Here is a 22,326-nt window from a genome sequence, read left to right on the forward strand (position 1 = left end):
TTGTCTTTAAAAAATTTACCAAGTTTTATTTAAAGAAATAAAAAGCATCAACATGGCTTTGAGTTCCTTTTTTAACATTTTCCAAACAACAAAATGCCGCCATGACACCCACAACAAGGTGGTTTTGCGTGCCAGCCAAACAGCAGAGAGCTCCAGCTAGGAGTTATTTAAAAACATGCAGTAAGCTCTCCTTGGGTCATGGATTTAAGGACTCAGTAGAATGAACATTTTTTCAATGCGGCTTGGAGGATGCTGCACTCGGTGTTAGGTAATGTCGTTTTTGATAATGACCCTGGGTGTTATGGTCCACAGCATAGTAGAAGCAGTGAAGGGCCCTTCATGTATTACTCAATGTTCCTGTTTTTTCTGCAGTTTTGCCCAGTCCCATCCAAAACACCCACAGATTTGTTTTTGTCACAGGCCACGGGGAGCCCCAGACCACTCCACCCCCCTTATCCCCACTGGCTTCCTGCAAGCAGGTGCATTTAATGGGACAGTGTGGGTGCCGGATATATATATATATTTTATATTTAATTCTGGGGTACTCGGTGCCCACGAAAGGCACCCCACATAATTATTTTGATAGGGGAAGTACAAGGGCCCGGATACCTGTTCCTGCAGGAACAGGCATCTTTTACATTTTTTTAGTAGGGTTTCCCGGCAGGTACTTCATTGAAGGCCCAAGACCTCGCAGCTCTATCGTCTGCCCAGCCTGCATTGTTCCCACACACTGGGTTTTTTGCTGCCATCAGGAGGGAGCAATTCTTTGTTTTCCCTGCCTGAGTGTTTGGGTAGGTAAAATGTTTGGTGCTTCCACCCGGCGAGAGCAGCTTTGTGCTCCCACCGGGTGGTAACACATTACACTTTATTACCCTCGCTCTCAGGCAGGAAAAAGACAGTGTTCCGGGATTGGGTCTCTGGGACACTGTCTCTGGAGCCAGATCTGGGAGGGGGGCTACACCCCTACCTCCCCTTTATTTTTTATCGCCCCGGGGGATGGAGTCCCTGGAGCCTCCTTGAGGCTAGGGGAGGTGGGCTGCAAGCCACCCTCCCCTAAAAAGGGGCACCCCCGGGTCCTGGCCCACCCAGGGTGGCCATTATATTTAAAGCACGGAAAGCCTAACAGTGTGTTTGTAAATCCTTCACAAATTTGCGATAAAATAAAAAAACAAAATTAAGGGCCGCCACCAGGCCTAGGGGCCAGAGTATTTCTACCCTGTCTCCATACATCTATGTTTTAGCTTTTTAGCTTTTTTTTAGGTCTCATGACTGGGTCCTGAGTCCTAAGATAGCTGTTGCCACATCATTATTAATGTGTTGGCAGGCAATCAGATCACATCCTGGGATCTATCGGCTCTGAACATCCTTTGCGGTATGCAATAAACAAAGTTTCTGAGGCTTAATTTCTCAAACTGAATGGATTTATACCAAATTACAAAAAGCACATTTTCTGGACCAGGATCTAGCTTTCTTCCAAAATTGGTGTAAATCTATTTGCCCGTTTGGGCTGTGGATGTGTCTAAATTTTCAATGGTAAAATGAATGAGGAAATGTGTTTTGGGATCACCATTATTCTACACTCCCACTTCACTGATCACCCCAAACTTTTCCAGGAAGGAGCAGAAGTGAGAGAACATTCTTTTGGAAAATCTTGTGACCATTTGTCAAACAGCAACCAAAGATATTGAGAAAACAAAATATGCTTTTCCTATGGAAAAGCATTCCTGCGGAGACATAAACATACAGCTGGAAAACAGAAGAGCGCGACTCAGTGAGAGGGAGAGCCATACAGCTGATCTGAAGAAGTAATTAGCATTAAACATACACATGTCCAATACATTTTCAAAAGCTAAAGAACTAGTAACAGAACTGGTAAAAACCTCATGTGCCTGCTCACCAGTGAAAAGACCTAGGAATACAATATGGTTAGAGAGACATGTACAAGTGATCTAAAGAAGGCATGCACCTTAGAGGAGTGCACGGATGGAAGGCTGCAAGTGGGAATCATAATGCATTGCCTTGGTGTCAGAGGGAGTTGCCTACCATAAAACTAAAGAAAGCATGTGCCTGCTCACCAGTGAAAGGATCTTAGAATACAATATGTGCAGTGAGAGACATGTACAAGTGATCTAAAGAAGGCATGCACCTTGGAGTAGTGCACGGATGGATGGCTGCAAGTGGGAATCATAAAGCACTGCCTTAGCTTCAAAAGGAACTGCCCACCACCAAGCCTAAGAAGGCATGCATCTCAGTGGAGTGCAGATATGGTTGGATGCAGGTGGAAACAAAAGGCGTCGACCCTGCATATAGGAGCCGCATGTCGCTCATGTAAAGATGGCATGCGCCTTACCGGAGTGCAAAGAAAGATGTATACAGGTAGGAAACCGAAGGCATCAGCCTTTACTTCTGAATTTACGCCTACCGCTGACCAAAAGAAGGCTGGCGCCTTAGCAGAGTGCAGAGATGGATGCATGCATGTGGGGAACAGAAGGCATCAATCAGCCTGGGCTTCAGAAGGAGCTGCCCTTCACTGATCTAGAGAAGGCATGTGCCTTAGCACAGAGCCTTTTTGGCTTCAGAAGGGGCTGCCCACCACTGACCTAATGAAAGCTTGTTCCTTAGTGGAGGGCTTTGATGGATGGACATAGGTCGGAAACAGAATGTATAAGCCTTGCCTTTAGAAGGAGCTGCATTCTGCTAATCCTAATAAGGCTGCACCTTAGCGGAGTGCAGAGATGTTTTTGGAGATGTATTAGAAAAAGAAGGCATCAGCCTTGGCTTCAGGAGTTACAGCATCTGCTGATGTAAAGAAGGCATGTGGCTTAGCAGAGCGCAGAGATGGTTGCATACACAGGGGAAACAGAAGGCATCGACATTGCATTCAGAACAGGCTGTCTATAGCTGATCTAAAGATGGTGATACATTTGATTTTGATTAGGTATTAGGAAAGGACGAGCAAAAAATTAGGTTATTGGTAGAGGGGCAAAAAGGCCTTCTGTTAGACCTGTCAGCCTTAATGTGGTCTTCCTCTCCCAACTTTCAGCCTTCCTTCCCAATTTTTCTAACCTTGTTTTTTCTGCTATTAGGACTCTGAGCACTTTATCACTGCTAACCCTGTTCTCTCTCCTCGAAACATGGTAATATCGGCTCATTCCCAATTGGCATATTTAATTTACCTATAAGTCCCCAGTAAACTGCACTACATATGCCCAGGGCCTGTAAATTAAATGCTACTAGTGGGCCTACAGCACTGATTGTGCCACCCATTTAATTAGCCCTTTAAACATGGCCTAGGCCTGCTGTCATAGAAGAATACACAAAACCTAACAGAAGAGTTGTGCAACTGAAAATACTGGCTGTAGGCACCAAATGACTAGGACAAGAAAATGACAACTTTCTAAAAGTGGCATTGTCAGAAACGTAACTTAAAATCTGACCTCAACATTAAATAGGGTTTTAAATTACAATTTGAGATCAAACATGATATTTCTACCTGTCAAAATCAATCCTTAGCACTTATTAAATGTAATAAGATAACCCAATGTTTTCCCATGGGAGAAGTAGGCCTTGCAGAAGTGGAAAATGTATTTAGGAGTTTTTCACTACCAGGGCATGTAAACTTAAAAACCCACGTCCTAATACAATGCACCCTACCCCGGGGGTTGTGAAAGGCCTACCTTAGGGGTGATTTATAAGTATTACAAAGAAAGGTGTACGCATAGCAAAAAGGTTTATTTTGCCATGTCGAATTGGCAGTTTCAACTCCACTACAGGCTGCTAAACATGTTTTAAAGTGCTACTTTAGAGGGTAGCACAATGAGTGCTGCAAGCCCACCAGTAGCATTTAGTTTACTGGCCGTGGGTACATATAGTGCCATATACTAGGGACTCATAAGTAAATTAAATGTGTCAATCGGCTTTAGGCCAATTTTACTATGTTTTAGGGAGTGAGCACAAGCCCTTTGGCACTAGTTAGCAGTGGTACAGTGCACAGAGTCCTGATGCCAACATCAACTAATTCAGAATACAGGAGAGGTGTAGGCAAAAGGTTTGGGGGAAGGTCACACTAAGGATGTCAGGTCTAACAAGACCCAGATCTGTCATCCCCAGTCACAAATGTGGGTAAATCCATCATTAATCTTTATCTCACTTCGAGTGTCTGAAAAGTTTCAGCGCTCTGTCCATCATCTCCTTGTTTTTGCTTTGTTCGCCCTAAGTTGGCAGGGTATGCCCAGACGTGGGTCCCTTGCTCACTTGGCCACTGGATTAAAGCTAGCCTGGCTGCTGAGGGGTGTTACCCCAAAACCAGTCCCAGGATGCTTGTTTCCGGTCCAGGGAGGACCTGGCTTGGCAGTTCGGGTTGGACTGTTCCCATGAGGCACAGGGTCAAGACTGATTTGCAAATAGCTGGGTCTGAACTGAGGTGGTGAAGTGAGCTAAAGAACGATGATGGATTCAACCCAGATCTGTGACTGGGGGTGAGTGTCTGCAAAGTTTTAGCGCTCCGTCCATCAGCTCCTTGTGTTTGCTCGATGAAGGTAGCATCTAGAGCAGTCTTTATTTCCAATGTGGCACTGACAATGTATATGCTTCTTCTGGTTAACTGAGAATCAGAGGCATGGTGTCACGATCCATGGACCGTACTCACCCGTACACACGGGACAGATGAGAAGATACACTCCTCCAAACTCAGGGCCTAACTATGATGTCAGTGGGGCTGCCACCAACAGGACATCGGTGGCTGTCCCTTCGACATACAGGCCATCAGTCCAACAGCAGCATTTGGATGCAGGGGGTCAGACCATATGGGTTGAGGGAAAGACAGCTGCCTCCAACAGGATCCATGAACCTGTCGGGTGGTGGTCGGAATCCTATCCCTTCAATGCAGGTGGTGCGACTGCCTTTTCTTGGGGTTCTAACCACCATGAAAAGGCAGACAGAAATGGCCCGCCTCCCGTAGGCCACTAAGAGGCCCTGGGGGCACATGTAATGCCCCCCGACACATCCATGCACCGTGTACCAAGCACCACATGATGCCTGGCACACGAAGCATGGATTGGATGTGCACAAAGTGCTTTTGTTTTACTGCAGCCCTTTTCCTGAGCCGCAGTAGAAAAAAGCACCTTCCGACTGCCTCAACGGTGGTCTCATCCTAATTGGGTGGACGGGACCGCTGACTCCTTCTTGGGCAGTCTCCTGCCCGATGTAAAGACATTTGGCGGTATGACCGAACACCATCGTAATTAGGGCCATAGCGTGGGGGCTGCTTGGTGTGAGGCATCGTGTCTGTGATACACACACTATGCAAGACCCAAAGGAGAAGTCAAGACAGTCCTAGGACTCCCTAGGACTCTCACAAGACTTGCAATGATGTTGGCCATCTTGGATTCACGGACTATATATTTCTCATATTTTAGAGTGTTCTAGATAATCAAAATGCATAGTTGCTGAAGTCAGACTCTTGAGTTTGGAGCTCAAAGTACCACACCTGAAGTTATAAAAGATTTGTTGAAAACAGAGAAGTGTTCTAGGATAGAACTTGAGATCAAGTATTGTGACTTTTCAAAGCTGCACATTATTATAGGTGACGTCCTGCCAAGGATTATGAATTCTAAACTTCCACTTACTATTCTATGAGAGGAATGAAAAGAATCCTCAACTTGTACAGACTTTATGATTTGTATAGTCATGTATGGCAGCAGTTCCCAAACTGTGGTCCGCGGACCCCCAGGGCTCCGTGACACATTCCCGGAGGGTCCGCAGGTAGCGTTTTTTAAAGGCACTGCAAAGTACCTTGTATAACCAGCAGTTTTTGGGCAACAATAAAAGTGTCAAGACAACTCTGGTGATTAATGTACCTGCTGGAGAGGGATAGACGTTTTGTCTAGTGGCAGCTTTGACTCATCTAAGGTAGCACAGATGGTTAATGTACATGCTGCAAAGATTGTGTACCATGCAGATCACAGAACAGTATTCTATATCCATAGCTCAGTGGGTTACTGCTTTTGTCACAAAAACGGTGCAGCTCATAAGTTAAAAGCATAATCTAGCACAGTGAGCTATGAAGTGTCATCAAAGAGCTGCATGCAAACTACATGCTACAGGTTTGAAAGTTATGATTTTTTCCCGGACTTTTAATATCCTGATGCTGATAAAAAGGGCTTATTGGGTAGAAATAAATTCTTCTTGTTAAAGTCAATGCGAACCACTGTGAATCCTGAGTTTGTGCTTCTCCAGACCAAGCACTCTTAAAAAATGCCTACCAGTATGGAGGACATGGGATTTCTACACCTTGTAGTCCCCTTTAACTTATGTATCTTGTTATGTACACTGATTTACACACGTATGACTCATTGTCTCTGTTATGTGTGTGATGTAAAGTGCTCTGACACCCTACACTGGTATAAGAGGTGCTATAAAACAAATGAAATACATGTGACAGAGGGGCTATGGAGAGAGGAGAGGCACTGTTGGAGAGTGTTAGTGAGGGAATCATTGAAGAGCCCCAACAAAGATTGTCGTATGCTGGTTCCCGTAAGCTCATCATTAACAATGCTTTATATGCTAATTAAATATATATTGACAAATGTGTTGTAAAATGCACCATTATTACATTAAGAATTATTAAGAGATTTTTTGTATTTTAGCTTTAGAAAGTCCCAGAGTGTCAGCCACCTTTTGAGAGTCAGAAATACAGAGATTTTTCTCAAGGTATATCATTTACCATATTAGGAACAGTGAATTGGAATTTAAAAGTGAAGTACTAAAAGTGATATTTCTGCTTTAGATCTCAAGGTGTTTGCAGTGCCGGCTGTGAGAACCAGGCAGAGTTGAGGTATCCCATATCTCTCTCTTGTTCCACTCCCCTTTCCCTGGGTCTGTTGTTAACCCTCATTACATTCTCTTCTGTTGGATCCAAATTGGCAGGTTAGCGCAAACATTAAGATACAGATAATATTCTGGAACCTGTGTCCAGTGCTGTATTAAATATAAGGGTGAAACAACAATCACAGTCTTGAGCCCCTTATTATATTATCCAACAGGATGAGTTCAAACATCTTAGGCGTTATTTGAAGAAGGGTATCTCATTCTGACTCAAGCCTGCCCTCTGGGAAGGTCTTGCAGTTTTCTGGATAATCAAAGTGGAGTGGGAGGAACAGCAAACTTGGGCCTAGCTGTCTGGTGCTCTGAACTCGCCGGCAAAAGTTGCCCGCAACATGGTTATTTTAGTAGTAGTTTGCCAGTTTATCTCATGGAATGCAGCAGGTTTCGATGCAGACTCAGTGAAAAGTATTCCTGTTATAGCATCTATAATTTGTCTGCAGGAAACTCTGCAGGATAATTATCTTGATTTAAAGGATTAGTTTGTAATCTCCAAACCCGCTGTTAATTAGAGTTGTTCAAAGCGGGTAGAAGCAATATTATTTGCAGTTGGAATTGCATAGGAGGTTGAGCAAACACAAAAGAAAAAACTAAATGAATATGTGTTGGCTGTTAAGCTTCAGACCTTATCCTCAGAAAATGATGTTTTTTTCACTTATAATATTTAATGTAAGACAAGATGCAGTTGAAGTTCTTGCAGCTCGCCTTGGGATAGCTGAAAGGATAATAGCTGTCGGACGGACGGGCTCTAGGGCTCCCACTGTCACATTATGGCATAGGGACGTGGTGGAGTGGGCGATCGATGAATACTGCATATGGCCATCGTAGGGATGAAAAATGATAGGATGATCTAGATACCTGCGCTGTATTGTTGGGAGGTATACATGGCATGCGGGATGGGAGGCCTACACAGGCCACACAGTCACAGGGAGACAGCATGCAAACGGCACAGTATCCTGACATGATGGGTGTGAGCCCGTTAAAAACTGCCCCAGACCTTCAATAAATGAACTCCTCTTCGACGAAAAGATGAGAAGAGAGATGTGGGGGATACAAGTGTTGAGTAGCCTTAATGCCTTATGAACAGTTTTGAGTGGAGTGATACAGGTGAAGGGGGGATCTTAAAACTGTAATTATTAGATATGTACTATTGGTAATTGCAAAATTATGTATAGACTGTACAAAGTTATGTCCATTATTGTTTAATTCATAACTGCTTAACAGGTAAAAAAAAATAAGGCATGCAGACACATGCGAGAAATGTATAAATGTGCATTGCCCTCTGAGTTGGGCAAATGGTTGTATAATGCCTAATAAACAGAATTAAAAAAAATACATAAAAAAATATATATATACATATATATATTCACTGAAAAAACCATAGGTTTCACACACGTTATAGTTAGGAATTAGCAGTTAAAAAACCTTGCAAATTCACTGAAAAAACCATAGGTTTCACACATGTTATAGTTAGCTGTACATTTCACTCGTAAAAAACCAATGAAATTGTCCCCTTATAGTTAGTGCAGGCAACTATAACTCACGCGACCGCAATCCTCTGCTGATGCTAATACTGTATTTAGACACTTATTTGCCCATGTCTTCTTCCATTAAATTTTAGCTATACATATATTACAAATATTCTTTTTTTCATAAAGACACATATGTCATCAGCAGAAGATTGCGGTCGCGTGAGTTATAGTTGCCTGCACTAACTATAACGGGGCAATTTCATTGGTTTTTTACGAGTGAAATGTACAGCTAACTATAACATGTGTGAAACCTATGGTTTTTTCAGTGAATTTGCAAGGTTTTTTAACTGCTAATTCCTAACTATAACGTGTGTGAAACCTATGGTTTTTTCAGTGAATTTGTACGGTTTTTTAAATGCTAAGTTACTTTACGCCATTTGTGGCGTTGCGCGCCCAGTTAACGCAGTTCGTTCCGTGGCGCACCGTGCGCGCCCAAAGAGCACGCGGTGCGCTTCGCGCACCGCACGCCCACTTTACGCAGTTAGTGCCGTGCACGCACGGTGGTCACGCGGTGCGCTGCGCGCACCGCGTGCCCACATTATGCGGGATGGGCCATGTACGCGCGATGCGCTTCGCGCACCGTGCGCACATGGGGGACATATTATGCGCATCTTTTTGAAATGTATTCTTTGTTAATTTTATATCTGTAATAAGTCATGAACAAATGGTGCCCTTCGGGCACCATTTGCACACGGGGTGGGGAAAATGTGGATTATTTTTTTTTTTTTTAATTTTTACCGTACGCGTACGGTAAGCGTAATCGGCGAATTACCGGCTTGTGGGTTGTTTGGGGACCCCTATATCAATGCTGGGTGGTTAGGATGTGACGAAACTGCCTCTTTAGCCATTTTTTGGCTTCGTTTTTGCTGCCCAACTCAGAGAGCGAGAGAGAAAATGGCGGCCGTCGCTTCCTGGTTTCGACCGATTCGAATGTTTACTAAGATCTAAGAGCCAATCAAAATCGCGCTCGCGCACGCCACCGTACGCGTACGGTAAGCGCACCGTAAGCGCACCGTAAGCTGGCTCAGATATATATATTGATTTAAAGGCTATTTTCTCAGAATCTACTGAACAGATTTACACCAAACCTACAAAAGGCACTTCCTTGACCTGAGGACTACCTCTCTGCCAAATTTCAAGTAATTCTGTTCAGCCGTTCGGGCTGTAGCTGTGTCTAAAGGTCCTATGGAAAAATGCATGGGAAAAACGCGTTTTGGGACCCCCCTTTTATCTCAGCCCCCGCTTGACGAATCCCCCCGAGACTTTCAGGGTAGGAGCGGAGCGTAGCGCCCCACCTATTTTGAAAAATCCGCGAGGATTCGTCGACCGGCACCAAAGTTATTCAAAATAGAATGTTGCGGATTTCCTATGGAAACGTGGTCCTAACTATAACTACCTACTGGCGACCGCCAGTAGGTAATATATATATATATATATATATTACCTACTGGCGGTCGCCAGTAGGTAGTTATAGTTAGGACCCTGTTTCCATAGGAAATCCGCAACATTCTATTTTGAATAACTTTGGCGCCGGTCGACGAATCCTCGCGAATTTCTCAAAATAGGTGGGGCGCTACGCTCCGCTCCTACCCTGAAAGTCTCGGGGGGATTCGTCAAGCGGGGGCTGAGATAAAAGGGGGGTCCCAAAACGCGTTTTTCCCATGCATTTTTCCATAGGACCTTTAGACAGGGCTACAGCCCGAACGGCTGAACAGAATTACTAGAAATTTGGCAGAGAGGTAGTCCTCAGGTCAAGGAAGTGCCTTTTGTAGGTTTGGTGTAAATCTGTTCAGTAGATTCTGAGAAAATAGCCTTTAAATCAATATATATATCTGAGCCAGCTTACGGTACGCTTACCGTAAGCTTACCGTACGCGTACGGTGGCGTGCGCGAGCGCGATTCTGATTGGCTGTTACATCTAAGTAAACATTCGAATCGGTCGAAACCAGGAAGCGGCGGCCGCCATTTTCTCTCTCGCACTCTGAGGGGGGGGCTGTAAACAAAGGCAAAAAACATATAAAGGGGCTGTTTAGACAGCGCCCATGCACATAGCCATGTTAGTTGAGTCCTCAAAGATCCCCCAAGGCCAAAAACGGTAAATTTTTATTTTTTGAAAATTTCGCCGATTACGCTTACCGTACGCGTACGGTGCGCTTACGCTAAAAATTTTAATTAAAAAAAAAACACTCTCTGTGCATGGCATATTATTGTCATCACTTACAAATTAAATTTAACAGATTACCTATCACAAGGAAGCGCATAATATGTCCTCCATGTGCGCACGGTGCGTAACGTGGGCACGCGGTGTGCGAAGCGCACCGTGCGCGCACGGAACGAACTGCGTTAAGTGGGCGTGCACGCCACGAATGGCGTAAAGTAACTTAGCATTTAAAAAACCGTACAAATTCACTGAAAAAACCATAGGTTTCACACACGTTATAGTTAGGAATTAGCATTTAAAAAACCTTGCAAATTCACTGAAAAAACCATAGGTTTCAGACATGTTATAGTTAGCAGAAATTTTACTGATAAAAAACCAATGAAATTCCCCCGTTATAGTTAGTGCAGGCAACTATAACTCACGCGACCGCAATCTTCTGCTGATGACATATGTGTCTTTATGAAAAAAAAATATTTGTAATATATGTATAGCTAAAAATTTATGGAAGAAGACATGGGCAAATAAGTGTCTAAATACAGTATTAGCATCAGCAGAGGATTGCGGTCGCGTGAGTTATAGTTGCCTGCACTAACTATAACGGGGGAATTTCATTGGTTTTTTATCAGTAAAATTTCCGCTAACTATAACATGTCTGAAACCTATGGTTTTTTCAGTGAATATATATATATATACACACACACATATATATACATATATATATATATATATATATATATATATATATATATATATATATAAAAATAGAATGTTGAGGTTTTCCTATGGAAACGTGGTCCTAACTATAACTACCTACTGGCGACCGCCAGTAGGTAATATATATATATATATATATATATATATATTGAGGTAAAATGTGTAGTAAAGTTTTGTTAAAGGTTTTTGAGAATATCACTGAAGTCAAAACAAAGGAAGATTTGTGTAGCTGAATTATTTGTGGCAATTTCAATGCAAAGGTAACAAACCCAGCAGAGGATTATAAAAATGAGGATCCTGAGAATCCATGGGAAGGTCTGGAAGCAGAGTTCCTAAAGGATAGCAGGGTAGACCACGCGGGCTCTTAGTAACACAGAAATTGAGTGATTTACTCAGAAAATTGACTCAGAGAGGTGTTTTAAATGGTACTGAAACTGATTATGTATTAACCAGCACCGACGTTTCTTTCATTTTTTGAAGGCATGAAGATCGTACCTACCAATTTTGAATGGAATTTGGAAGGCTGCGAGACTGCAGGAGGAAATGTAAAAATACACATTCACTGGCCTCATAAAAAGATAAAGAATCTGCCAATGATGTTACCTGCTATTATGAGTAACTCTGACCTCAATGCTAGTTTGAACGTACAATGAGAGTTTGAATGCGTGGTCTCTAGGTTGGTGTCCATGATTGAATGCTCCATCGATAAGGACCGAAGAAAAAGGCCACATTTGAATTAAGTATCCAGACAGGAAGGTATAATGGTTGCAGCAAGAAATCTGACTGCAGCATAAAAATGCGTTGGCATTGAGACTAGGAGGTTGAGAAGATTGCACAAGTGTTATAGTAAATGTAAAAGGATGAGTTATAGACCTCTTTACAAATTGAAGCAAGATATGGGAGTATTAGTCGTTTTTGCATATTGTTGCATTAGGCGTAGGAATAAAGAAGTAACCTAAGACAGACCCAGTTCATGAAAATGTTTCAGCTACGTTTTTAACCTTGCTACTCGCTGTTTACATTTATTCACAAACCATTCAAGGTATAGGAAATGTCTGATGTTGTAGAGACTGGTTTTAATTTTAATTTTACCTCGGAATATATGGCATTGTATGTGAATAGGCCACAATATTCTGCAGCACTGTGTCTGAATATGATTCCAGTGTCAGTTTCAAAGATATCCTGCACGTATGGATTCGATTCCTGGTACCTCTCTTTTTTGTTTTGTTTTATATATAGCGCGAACTAGACCCGACACATCAGGTATCAGAGCGCTTTGAGCGCTGTACATGAGCAACAGTTTTGTTACAGATGGACACATTCATTTTTGTTAGGCACAGGAACATTAAGTGATTTGCCCAGAATCACAGGATGTTGAGTGGCATTGCAGCGACTCGAATCTGGTTCCCCAGCTTTGAGGTCAACCGCTCTAGCCGCAAGGCTACATCCTCTTTATATCTTATTTTATATGTGGGTTTCTTCCAGACCCAAGGGCCCAAACCCAAGGAAAGGAATTATTATGGTGCTTTAACATAAAAAAGAGTTCCACACTTGCTCCCCTTGGATAACTGCTCGATGATAAGTCTTGCAGTAAAATATTTTTTGAGTGTATTTTAGAATATCTGGTATTATGGGCTAAGGTGCTGACATTATTCGACTGGAACAGTCTGGGTCTTGGCTGAATTGTTCTGTGTTGGATATTTTAGCCACGTTAGGCATAGTTAAAAATCTTTCTTAATCAAATTCCGTTTGACTTTGTATTGATAAAACAAAACAATACAAACTGCAACAGAATTTGAATTAAAGACTGATGTTATGTGGTGCGGAAGCTCCCTTCAAGGCTTTTCATCATGATGGAAGTCCTGAAATTAAAAATTTATGCCTGAGCGAAATTTTTGTTAGGGTGACGCAATTTGCGAAGCTCGCAAATAATTCCTGAAATTGCATATTTTGTGGATCATGCAGTTTTCAGCCACAGGATATTACTTTCTGCATAGGTACCATGCGAGTTCACTGAAAAGTGAGCTGCTATTTCTCAAAACAATTATATGGAACAAATTCCCTTGTGTGAGATTTTCACTTGAGATATTGGCAAACCAGATTCATCGTAATGTTGTGCAATTTGTTCCAAACATGTGGGAAATACTGTATGAAATTTATGAGATTTTGCAGAACCCTCTCCAGATATGGTGTTGGAAGATCTCAACTTATGATTGCTTATTTGTAATGAATCTCAACCGTTGAGTACTGCAGTTTAAATGAAACAAAATTGTGAATTTGGAACTAGACACACATTCTTACTTGAGGCAGGGGATGCTGTCTTTCATCGGCCCTTCACCTGACACCGTGTTCGCGCTTCCCGACAGGTTCTGGTTCTTTAATGGAAGATTCTGTGAGGACGGGTCAGGAAAGGGAGAAACTGTGTCGGCTTCAGGTGTGAGAATGTCTTCCACATCGTACTGCAACCGCAGCTCCAGCGACTGAAATAACACAGGACAGCAAGTCATTCTCCTGCTGTAGGAACAGTATTAGCACCTCAAAAAGCATACATAGTAATGAGTGATATAGGGACTCATGCAGAAATGCACACTGAAGAAGGTACTTACAGTAAGCTACAGGGCGGTCTTACTTTCAGGACATGCACTTGGACACATTGAAGTAACCTCTCTTCAGTGGTTACTATTGGCGTAACATGGCCAGATCCATTACAAATGTACTTACCGTCCACATAGTATACATTTACATACATTGAATCTAAACAGAAAACATTTACATAGCCAGTGGTCATCCTGATATTCTAGCACCATCGGTTGAAGCAACGTTGAACAGTTCTGATACACATCATACTGAGAACTTTTTAAGGAATGAGTCCTAGGCAACTCTATGATCTTCAAAATGACCAAAAACAAAATCTTTTCTGAACATTTATTCAATTTTCACACATATGAAGCAGCAAAATGTATTTACTTATGTTGATTTTCATAAAGCACCACCATACCAGAAGGTGTAAGTATGCAGTACAGAGAATAAACAACAGGCAGATGCAAGTAGTCCTCTCATAAAACCATCACCTAATTCAGAAATAAAAATGACAGTGCACACTTCTGGAAAAGAGAACTAATGTGGAACATAGGTGTTGAAGAAAAAGTGGATGAGAATAAGAAGTAAAATAGACAGAAGTGAGTAACGCTTTGGTAAGGCAGTCAGAGAAGGAGTGCTGAAGGGTGAGGAAGAACAATACAGAGCTGGAGGCTGGAGGTTGGAGTGACGCAAAGATGCAGCGTGAGAGACAAACTACATCTGAAGGCGAGGAATCTAAGATGAGTATTTAAGCCACTACGAGATATGTGAAGAAAGGTAAAGATATTATGGAGGACGAGAAAGGGTGGGAGGGACTCCAAAATGGCAGCAAAAGGAAAATACAAGAGCAAGAACAGACAATAGAGCATTTGGTTCTAAACATGTCAAGTATAAATAGTGGGAATGCACAGACTGTCTAATTTATCACCCACTTAATGTACATTAGGTAGGGATATGGGGGCATATGTATCAAAATCCGTTATTGTGATTCTCAAATAGCGATTTTTTGAGAATCGCTATTTGGGAATCGCAAAACAGGATTTATTTAAAAATTCGCAAATATTTAGCGATTTCTTGTAATTCCTTAATTGCGATTAGCAAATTGCGAAATCGCAATTAAGGAATACCTTCCCATTCATTCCTATGGGCCAGGAGGCCCATAGGAATGAATGGGAAGTCATTCTCAATTTGCGATTCGCAATTAGAGAATCGCAAATTAAGAATAATTTCAAGGGTGCAAGGGTGTCATAAGGACACCCTGATGCACCCCTGAAATGAGCATGTGTGCGTATATGGCGCACATACATGCCCTAAGCGTTACAACAAACAAATGATGGACGGAATGCTGACAATGCAGACATTCTCCCCCAGTCAAGAGATCTGGGTTAAATCCATCGTTCTTTTGCCCACTATGCCACCCCAGTTTAGACATGGCCATATGCAAATCAGTCTTGACCCTGTGCCTCATGGGAACAGTCCAGCCCGAACTGCCAAGCCATGTCTTCCCTGGACCGGAATCAAGCATCCTAGGACCGGTTTCTGGCTATCAGCCGTCATCAGCCAGGATAGCTTGATTCCAGTGGCGTAGTGAGCACGGGTCCCACGTCTGGGAATACCCATCCCACTTAGGGCGAAAAGCGTTACAACAAACAAATGATGGACGGAATGCTGACAATGCAGACATTCTCCCCCAGTCAAGAGATCTGGGTTAAATCCATCGTTCTTTTGCCCACTACGCCACCCCAGTTTAGACATGGCCATATGCAAATCAGTCTTGACCCTGTGCCTCATGGGAACAGTCCAGCCCGAACTGCCAAGCCATGTCTTCCCTGGACCGGAATCAAGCATCCTAGGACCGGTTTCTGGCTATCAGCCGTCATCAGCCAGGATAGCTTGATTCCAGTGGCGTAGTGAGCACGGGTCCCACGTCTGGGAATACCCATCCCACTTAGGGCGAAAAGCGTTACAACAAACAAATGATGGACGGAATGCTGACAATGCAGACATTCTCCCCCAGTCAAGAGATCTGGGTTAAATCCATCGTTCTTTTGCCCACTACGCCACCCCAGTTTAGACATGGCCATATGCAAATCAGTCTTGACCTTGTGCCTCATGGGAACAGTCCAGCCCGAACTGCCAAGCCATGTCTTCCCTGGACCAGAATCAAGCATCCTAGGACCGGTTTCTGGCTATCAGCCGTCATCAGCCAGGATAGCTTGATTCCAGTGGCGTAGTGAGCACGGGTCCCACGTCTGGGAATACCCATCCCACTTAGGGTGAAAAGCGTTACAACAAACAAATGATGGACGGAATGCTGACAATGCAGACATTCTCCCCCAGTCAAGAGATCTGGGTTAAATCCATCGTTCTTTTGCCCACTACGCCACCCCCGTTTAGACATGGCCATATGCAAATCAGTCTTGACCTTGTCCCTGAAAAAAAAAAAAAAACGATGGATTTAGGCCCAGATCTCTGTACTGGGGTGAATGTATGACATTGTTCTGCATTCTGTCCATCAACTGTTGTTTTTGCAATTGTCACCCCGAGTGGGACGGGTATGCTCAGACGTGAGTCCCGTGCTCTCCATGCCACTGGAATCAAGCTATGCTGGCTGAAGAGGGGTGAAACCCCGAAACCGGTCCTATGATGCTTGTTTCCAGTCCAGAGAGAACCAGGCTTGGCAGTTCGGGCTGGACTGTTCCCATGAGGCACAGGGTCAAGACTGATTTGCATATGGCTAGGTTCAAACTGGAATGGCATGGTGAGCAAAAAACGATGGATTTAGGCCCAGATCTCTGTACTGGGGTGAATGTATGACATTGTTCTGCATTCTGTCCATCAACTGTTGTTTTTGCATACATGCCCTAAGGGCATGTATGTGCGCCACATGGCACTTTGAAAAATACCAAAAAGTGCATTTTTCAAAGTAATCGCAAATTACCACCAACTTGAAGTTGGTGGTAATTTACGATTTCTTAAGGAGAAATCGCACAACTTGGGTGCTTGTTACATAGCATTTAAGGAATCGCAATTTGCGATTCCTTAAATGCTTATGCAAAATAAGGAATTGCAAAATTAGCGATTCCTTAATAATGCAATGAGAAAATGGCTCATACATCGCGTTTTGCGATTTTGTATTCTCAAACGCTTTTTTTTGCGAATCACAGCGTTTGCGAATACAAAATCATTAGATACATATGCCCCATGGTCCTGATGAATTGCCATATATCCACGCAGACTACGACTGGCAAGAAACATGTCAACCTTTATTAAAATATCAGCAGTGGCGTAGCAAGGGGGGGTGGGGGGCGGTCCGCCCTGGGCACCACGAATTTTGGGGGCGGGCCCCCTCTTCCCCCTGCTCTTACACATGGCCACAGGGCATCAAATGCAGGGGCCGCCAAAGGCGGCCATAGGTCTAGCTACACCCCTGAATACCAGGGACTATATTCCTGTAGATCTTTCTTTGTGATTGTAACCATAAACAGAATCTCTTGATTAAATCAGTAGATGAGGGAGCTCTAATTAATTTTAACCTTTTCATTGACCAATCTACCCCTCTTATTTGAACTCCATTCCCACATATTATATAGGAGGACTTTGGGTTCATTAGGAACTCTCAAGGGTAGAATCTAGAAGATGTTCGGCAATGAGCCCCATAGAGTGGCCTGTTGGGCCTTGCAGTACCAGCCCCACAAGGAGCAGGCTGATGATAGAGCAATTCACTTTTGGGTAGGTCAGGGGCCTTGCTCCTGAAGGAGAACACTCCCCATGACAATTCCTGTTTGGGGCTTAGAATTGGAGTACCTTGACATCCATAAGGAACTGCACACCTGTTTATATTGTTATTTCATGGTTAGTCATTCTTCCTCAAATTTGTTTTGCAAGAGCTGAAGACAAACAAAGGCTTTTTCTGATGCATTTGTTTCTCTACAAATTTCTTGGTGGGATAAGGATAGCACATAATCAGGAGCTGAGTGAAGGGTCTTTTTAATCCTCAAGACTGCTTCCATATCTCTACAAATATCTTCTGACAGATTCTTCTTCTTCAGGGTCTGAGAAAATTAAACATGCATTAAGTGTAAAATTTTTCACAAACTGCTGATAACAATTTGCCTGTCCCAAAGAACACTTGGTTTTATTGGTGTTGTTGAATGTCTTCTAAAATATCAAGGTATCATCTAAACAGATGACAAAACATTTGAAAAGAACAGTGGAGAATGGCTCACAGGAGTGCGGAAGGCTGTTTTCTATTCTTCTCCTTTTATCCATATCAGATGGTACGCTCCTTTTAAATCCATTTTGTAAAAACCCTGGCGCATCATACTGCTTCCAGGATATTTTAAATTAAAGGAAGAGAATATCGATGTTTCAAAAGTATCAATACTGTAATAATGTCCAAGATATCGAGTCTTCTTAGATAATCAGCTCTCCAAGTTTTCATCAATGTATTACCGTAATATTTCTGTTTCCTAATGAGATAAGGAGTAAATACTTCCAAGTAGCATAAGAGCATCTGGAATTGTTGCAATTGAGCAATCAAACTCCCTATGAGGAGGAAGCGCTGAGACCACTGGTTTCATAAAGACATCTGCAAATTGATGGTTATGTGGCGGCATCATGGAAAGCGAAGCAATCGTTGAAGGACTATCCTTGATAGTAGTTGGTTAAGGAGACCGATAATCCCCAGAGATGTAGCAGATTTCATGAAAAAATTGGGACAGCAACATTGTTGAGGTTATCCAGTTGATGAAAGAATTATGTTGTACCAGTCAAAGCAAGCCCAAGGACATAATTTGAAAAGAAACCAAATCAAATCCGGTGGTCTTTCTGAGCTTCAGACAAGGTCCTTTTGTTGTACCTATTTGCTATGTTCTTCCTGCGACACTACTAAGGGAAGCTGTGGCAATGTGAGTATTTCTTTAAAAGTGAAGTCTGCACTATTTATGTTGTCCCGTTACACGTGCAGTGTTCTCCTTTTCCCACATTATTCGTGCAGGATAGCCGCATCTGGGAGACGGTGAATCTAATTTCTACATTCGGCGTGTCAGTTTTGGCATGCTAGCTGGGCACGCGCTCGTGTTCATCGCATGCAAATGCTAAGGGTTCATATTAAGTTCAACCCGTCGATCCCGTGCAAGATGCGAGATGCGCTCGAGGTCCTCGGGGAGAACGCTCGCGATCCAAACTGTCCCCCAAAAAAACTTAGTATATCGCAAAAATGCAAAAAACACACAGCACAGCAAACAGCTCACCGTCAATGAACTCGTAGAAAGATCGTCACACAGCACAGCATGTCTTTACCCTAGTTTCACTGCTTTAATCAAACTGAAATTCCGCTCCTCCAGAAGAACACACCGCCATCCCTCGCAGACATCCAGAAATACATTGGATATTAACTTTGTGCCAACGTCTCATGCCCAACTTCGTACCCCTTAAGCAGGCACACATCCAACAAATATGAAAATACAACTCACAGTTGTATGGGTGGGCAAGATAGTCCTTTCATGGCACTGTCCAACTCCCTATAACAGCGCTTTTCCAGGGGCGGAGGTAACTCATAAGCCTCTGCCCCATGGTAGAGATGCTCGTCGCCAAAATCTGTGGTAACAACGTACACAATATTACCGTCTTCAGCTCTCTTTATTCCCAGGGCTTCTTCACATGACAGTAGCCTCCAGCATAAGCCACAGAGATAGCTTTTCCTCAGAACACTGCTAACCCCCATTCCATTCGCATCATCAATGCCCCAGTACCGTTTACAGTACCATTCCGCTTTACAGTACATCTCCACACACACTGGATTAAACAGTCTTTGGAGGGATTGTAAAATGGCAGAGGAGTCAGAATATGGCTGTCAAATTAAGTCTCAATTTACTCCTGCAATTTGTATATTTACAATACCAAAAAACCTTCTTTTAAATGTCTTTGCTTAGTTTACAAATCAATAAATGGAAACGGACACGAATACTTTGAGGAGCACAAGTGGCAATATCATCTGAAGGGAATATTTTGTTTCTCCAAGTGTTTGCACTTGGAGTCAGTGGCATGGTACCCATATATGAGTTTGTTGGTGACCAGTATGATTTGCCATTTGAGCTCTGAAGAGTGGCATTACTCTTTTTGAGGGAACAAAACTGGGACACTCATTCATATCATATTTTTCTGTATTTCTCTTCCCCATCTTCATGGAAATTATATGGATATTGTTAATATCGAATATGTAAATTGCAGAATTGGGTATATTCATGCATTTTAGCCATTCTAACAATCAACATGTAATTAAGTCACTATTATCACTTGGAAATATTTAAGCATTTAATCAAGATGGTTTTTGTTGTTCGGTAATTTTTAATTTCCAGCTTATATGCGAACAAGTGGAAATTATTTGGTGTTGAAGTACTCTGCAATAGCTGTTAATGTGACAGAAGGAAATAAGTATACTAAGAGCGTAGCAACATAAGCTCTCTTGGAAAACATGTTACTGCCAGTCTTGCATAAAAATGCTAAGCAAAGAATGCATCTGAAAGAGAAGGATATCGAGGCCAGAAGGAAAAAACTATGACCTTCTCAAAACTATACAAATAATCCATGACCTTAGGACATTAGTGGAGAAAGAATCTAGTCTTCTTTGAACTAATCTCTTGGATAGAAGTTGAAGGCCTTTCAGCCACATAAATGTGAAAGGAACACTGAGGAGAGATCTAAAATTTTAAGAATGGAGGGAGGAAAAGCGGTATAACAGAAGATGATCCTCCTGGTGCCTATCTTCACTAGAAATGTATTTTCTGTGGAGTATATAAACATTCAGAGGGCCTGCATGAAACACCCATTAGCCCTTTGCGTCAATGCTCAAATTCTTAAATATTTCTTTTTTTGTTATTGTTAAATATTGTCAAGTCCATCATCCTGTCTCCACGTGGCAAGAGCCTCCTCATCCAAGAAAAGCATTGTAAGTTGCAACTGAGTTACTGCAACCATAAATGTGTCCTGTACTCAAGTGGTTCTTAGGATTTTGACCTCTAGGGACCCCAATGAGTCACAGGTAGATGCCGAGGACCCCCCAGCCATTTCCTGGATTTATACCTCAACAATAACTGAGGATGGATGCAGTTGCTGATTTCACAGCTCCTCGTTTACAGTCATTTTCATCATGATACGAACATTTAAGAAATAAGCTGAGGCCCCAGAACAGTTCACGGATACCGACTGCATCCTGTTCAACTAGCACCTAGCCAACACCGCCCTCAGAAACCTTACAGAACCCAACAAGCCAGACCAGAGGCAAGACACTGAACTACGTACAACACCTCAAACTACCAAAGAAGTGCTGAACAATATAAAATGTGGATAAGGTACTAAAGTAAGGAACACAACATACACAAAAGTGTTGATGCATTGCACATTGACCCCTCGGGACTAGGCTACAAGAAACCTGCTTGTCAAGGTGCAGTGCGAGGCTAAGGTAGTTCAGCTTCCATCACGGTCCCATCCAGCACTGAACATGCCACAAATTATGGTTCAAGTTTGAAAAGACTGTAATAGAAACCAGATGTTCTTCAACCTAACCCAACTTCACCTATGAATGGAAAACACAAGCTAGAAAAGGAACTACAAGGAACAACAGAGAATGGCAAAATCACACTCATCAAAACATCCAGGAAAAGCAGGGTAGACCTGTGTGGCTTGGGGAACCTGCAGTACATCAAGGCAGTGCAAGTCGCTGCCTTGTGTTACCCTGCCCTGGGAAGGCGTTCCATGTGTGAAACCTGGGTGTTCCCATGAATTCTGGGGCATTCCCAGATTCAACAAGGCTAGCAAACCTTGGAATGTGTCGAAATGCTATGTCTTTCCAGGGGAGCTGCATACTTAGAGAGAGAAAAGAGCCTCTAACAAGTGTTTTTGTGCAGAAAGGTGTCTCTTCCTGTACAAAAACATTCTTGCTTGCAACGCAGGCATCCTTGCACCTTGGCAGAAGGGTGCCTATGTTAGCGCTAGGCAACAAATTGTGCGCCAGCGCAAGTACAGAGCAGGAATGTGTCATATATTGCTGGATATGGCGCATTCTTGCCCTTTCCTTCCACATAGCACAGCCAGTTGTCTTGCTGCGTCGCATGAAATTTTGATAAATCTGGCCCCAAATGTCATTAACGCATGGGACAACAGTGACCTCTCAGCTCCCATGGCTGAAGAATGATTTACAAAATATATACCTTCTACATAATCTGTGCACTCACTCAGAGACTCATCAAGAATGTAACAACACAGCCAATAGACATGGGCCATTCACCCCTAAAGTCAGGGACATGTACATTTTACGGGATACTTCCAAAGACCAAAATAAAGATCACCCCCACAGCAACATGCTTCATGGCCCACAATCTATGATAAATGTCCCCATCGCTAGAACTGCCACACAAACTAGTTTGCAACAACAGACTTTTCTGATGTTTGACA

The 22,326-nt window shown here is 42.8% G+C and overlaps 1 protein-coding gene across 8 annotated transcripts in view; it reads right to left on the reverse strand.

Moving 5' to 3' along the window:
- The window catches only part of STXBP5L (syntaxin binding protein 5L), a 1,956,595-nt gene that overhangs the window by 611,172 nt on the left and 1,323,097 nt on the right, over positions 1 to 22,326 (reverse strand). For all 8 annotated transcript variants that reach the window (XM_085621040.1, XM_085621038.1, XM_085621036.1 and 5 more), the window contains exon 16: positions 13,591 to 13,769. In XM_085621040.1, coding sequence (XP_085477166.1) covers positions 13,591 to 13,769 — 179 coding nt within the window. The remainder of the gene's footprint in view (positions 1 to 13,590; positions 13,770 to 22,326) is intronic.

The sequence above is a fragment of the Triturus cristatus genome, chromosome 8 (genome assembly GCF_964204655.1).
Source record: "Triturus cristatus chromosome 8, aTriCri1.1, whole genome shotgun sequence".
Classification (NCBI taxonomy): Eukaryota; Metazoa; Chordata; class Amphibia; order Caudata; family Salamandridae; genus Triturus; species Triturus cristatus.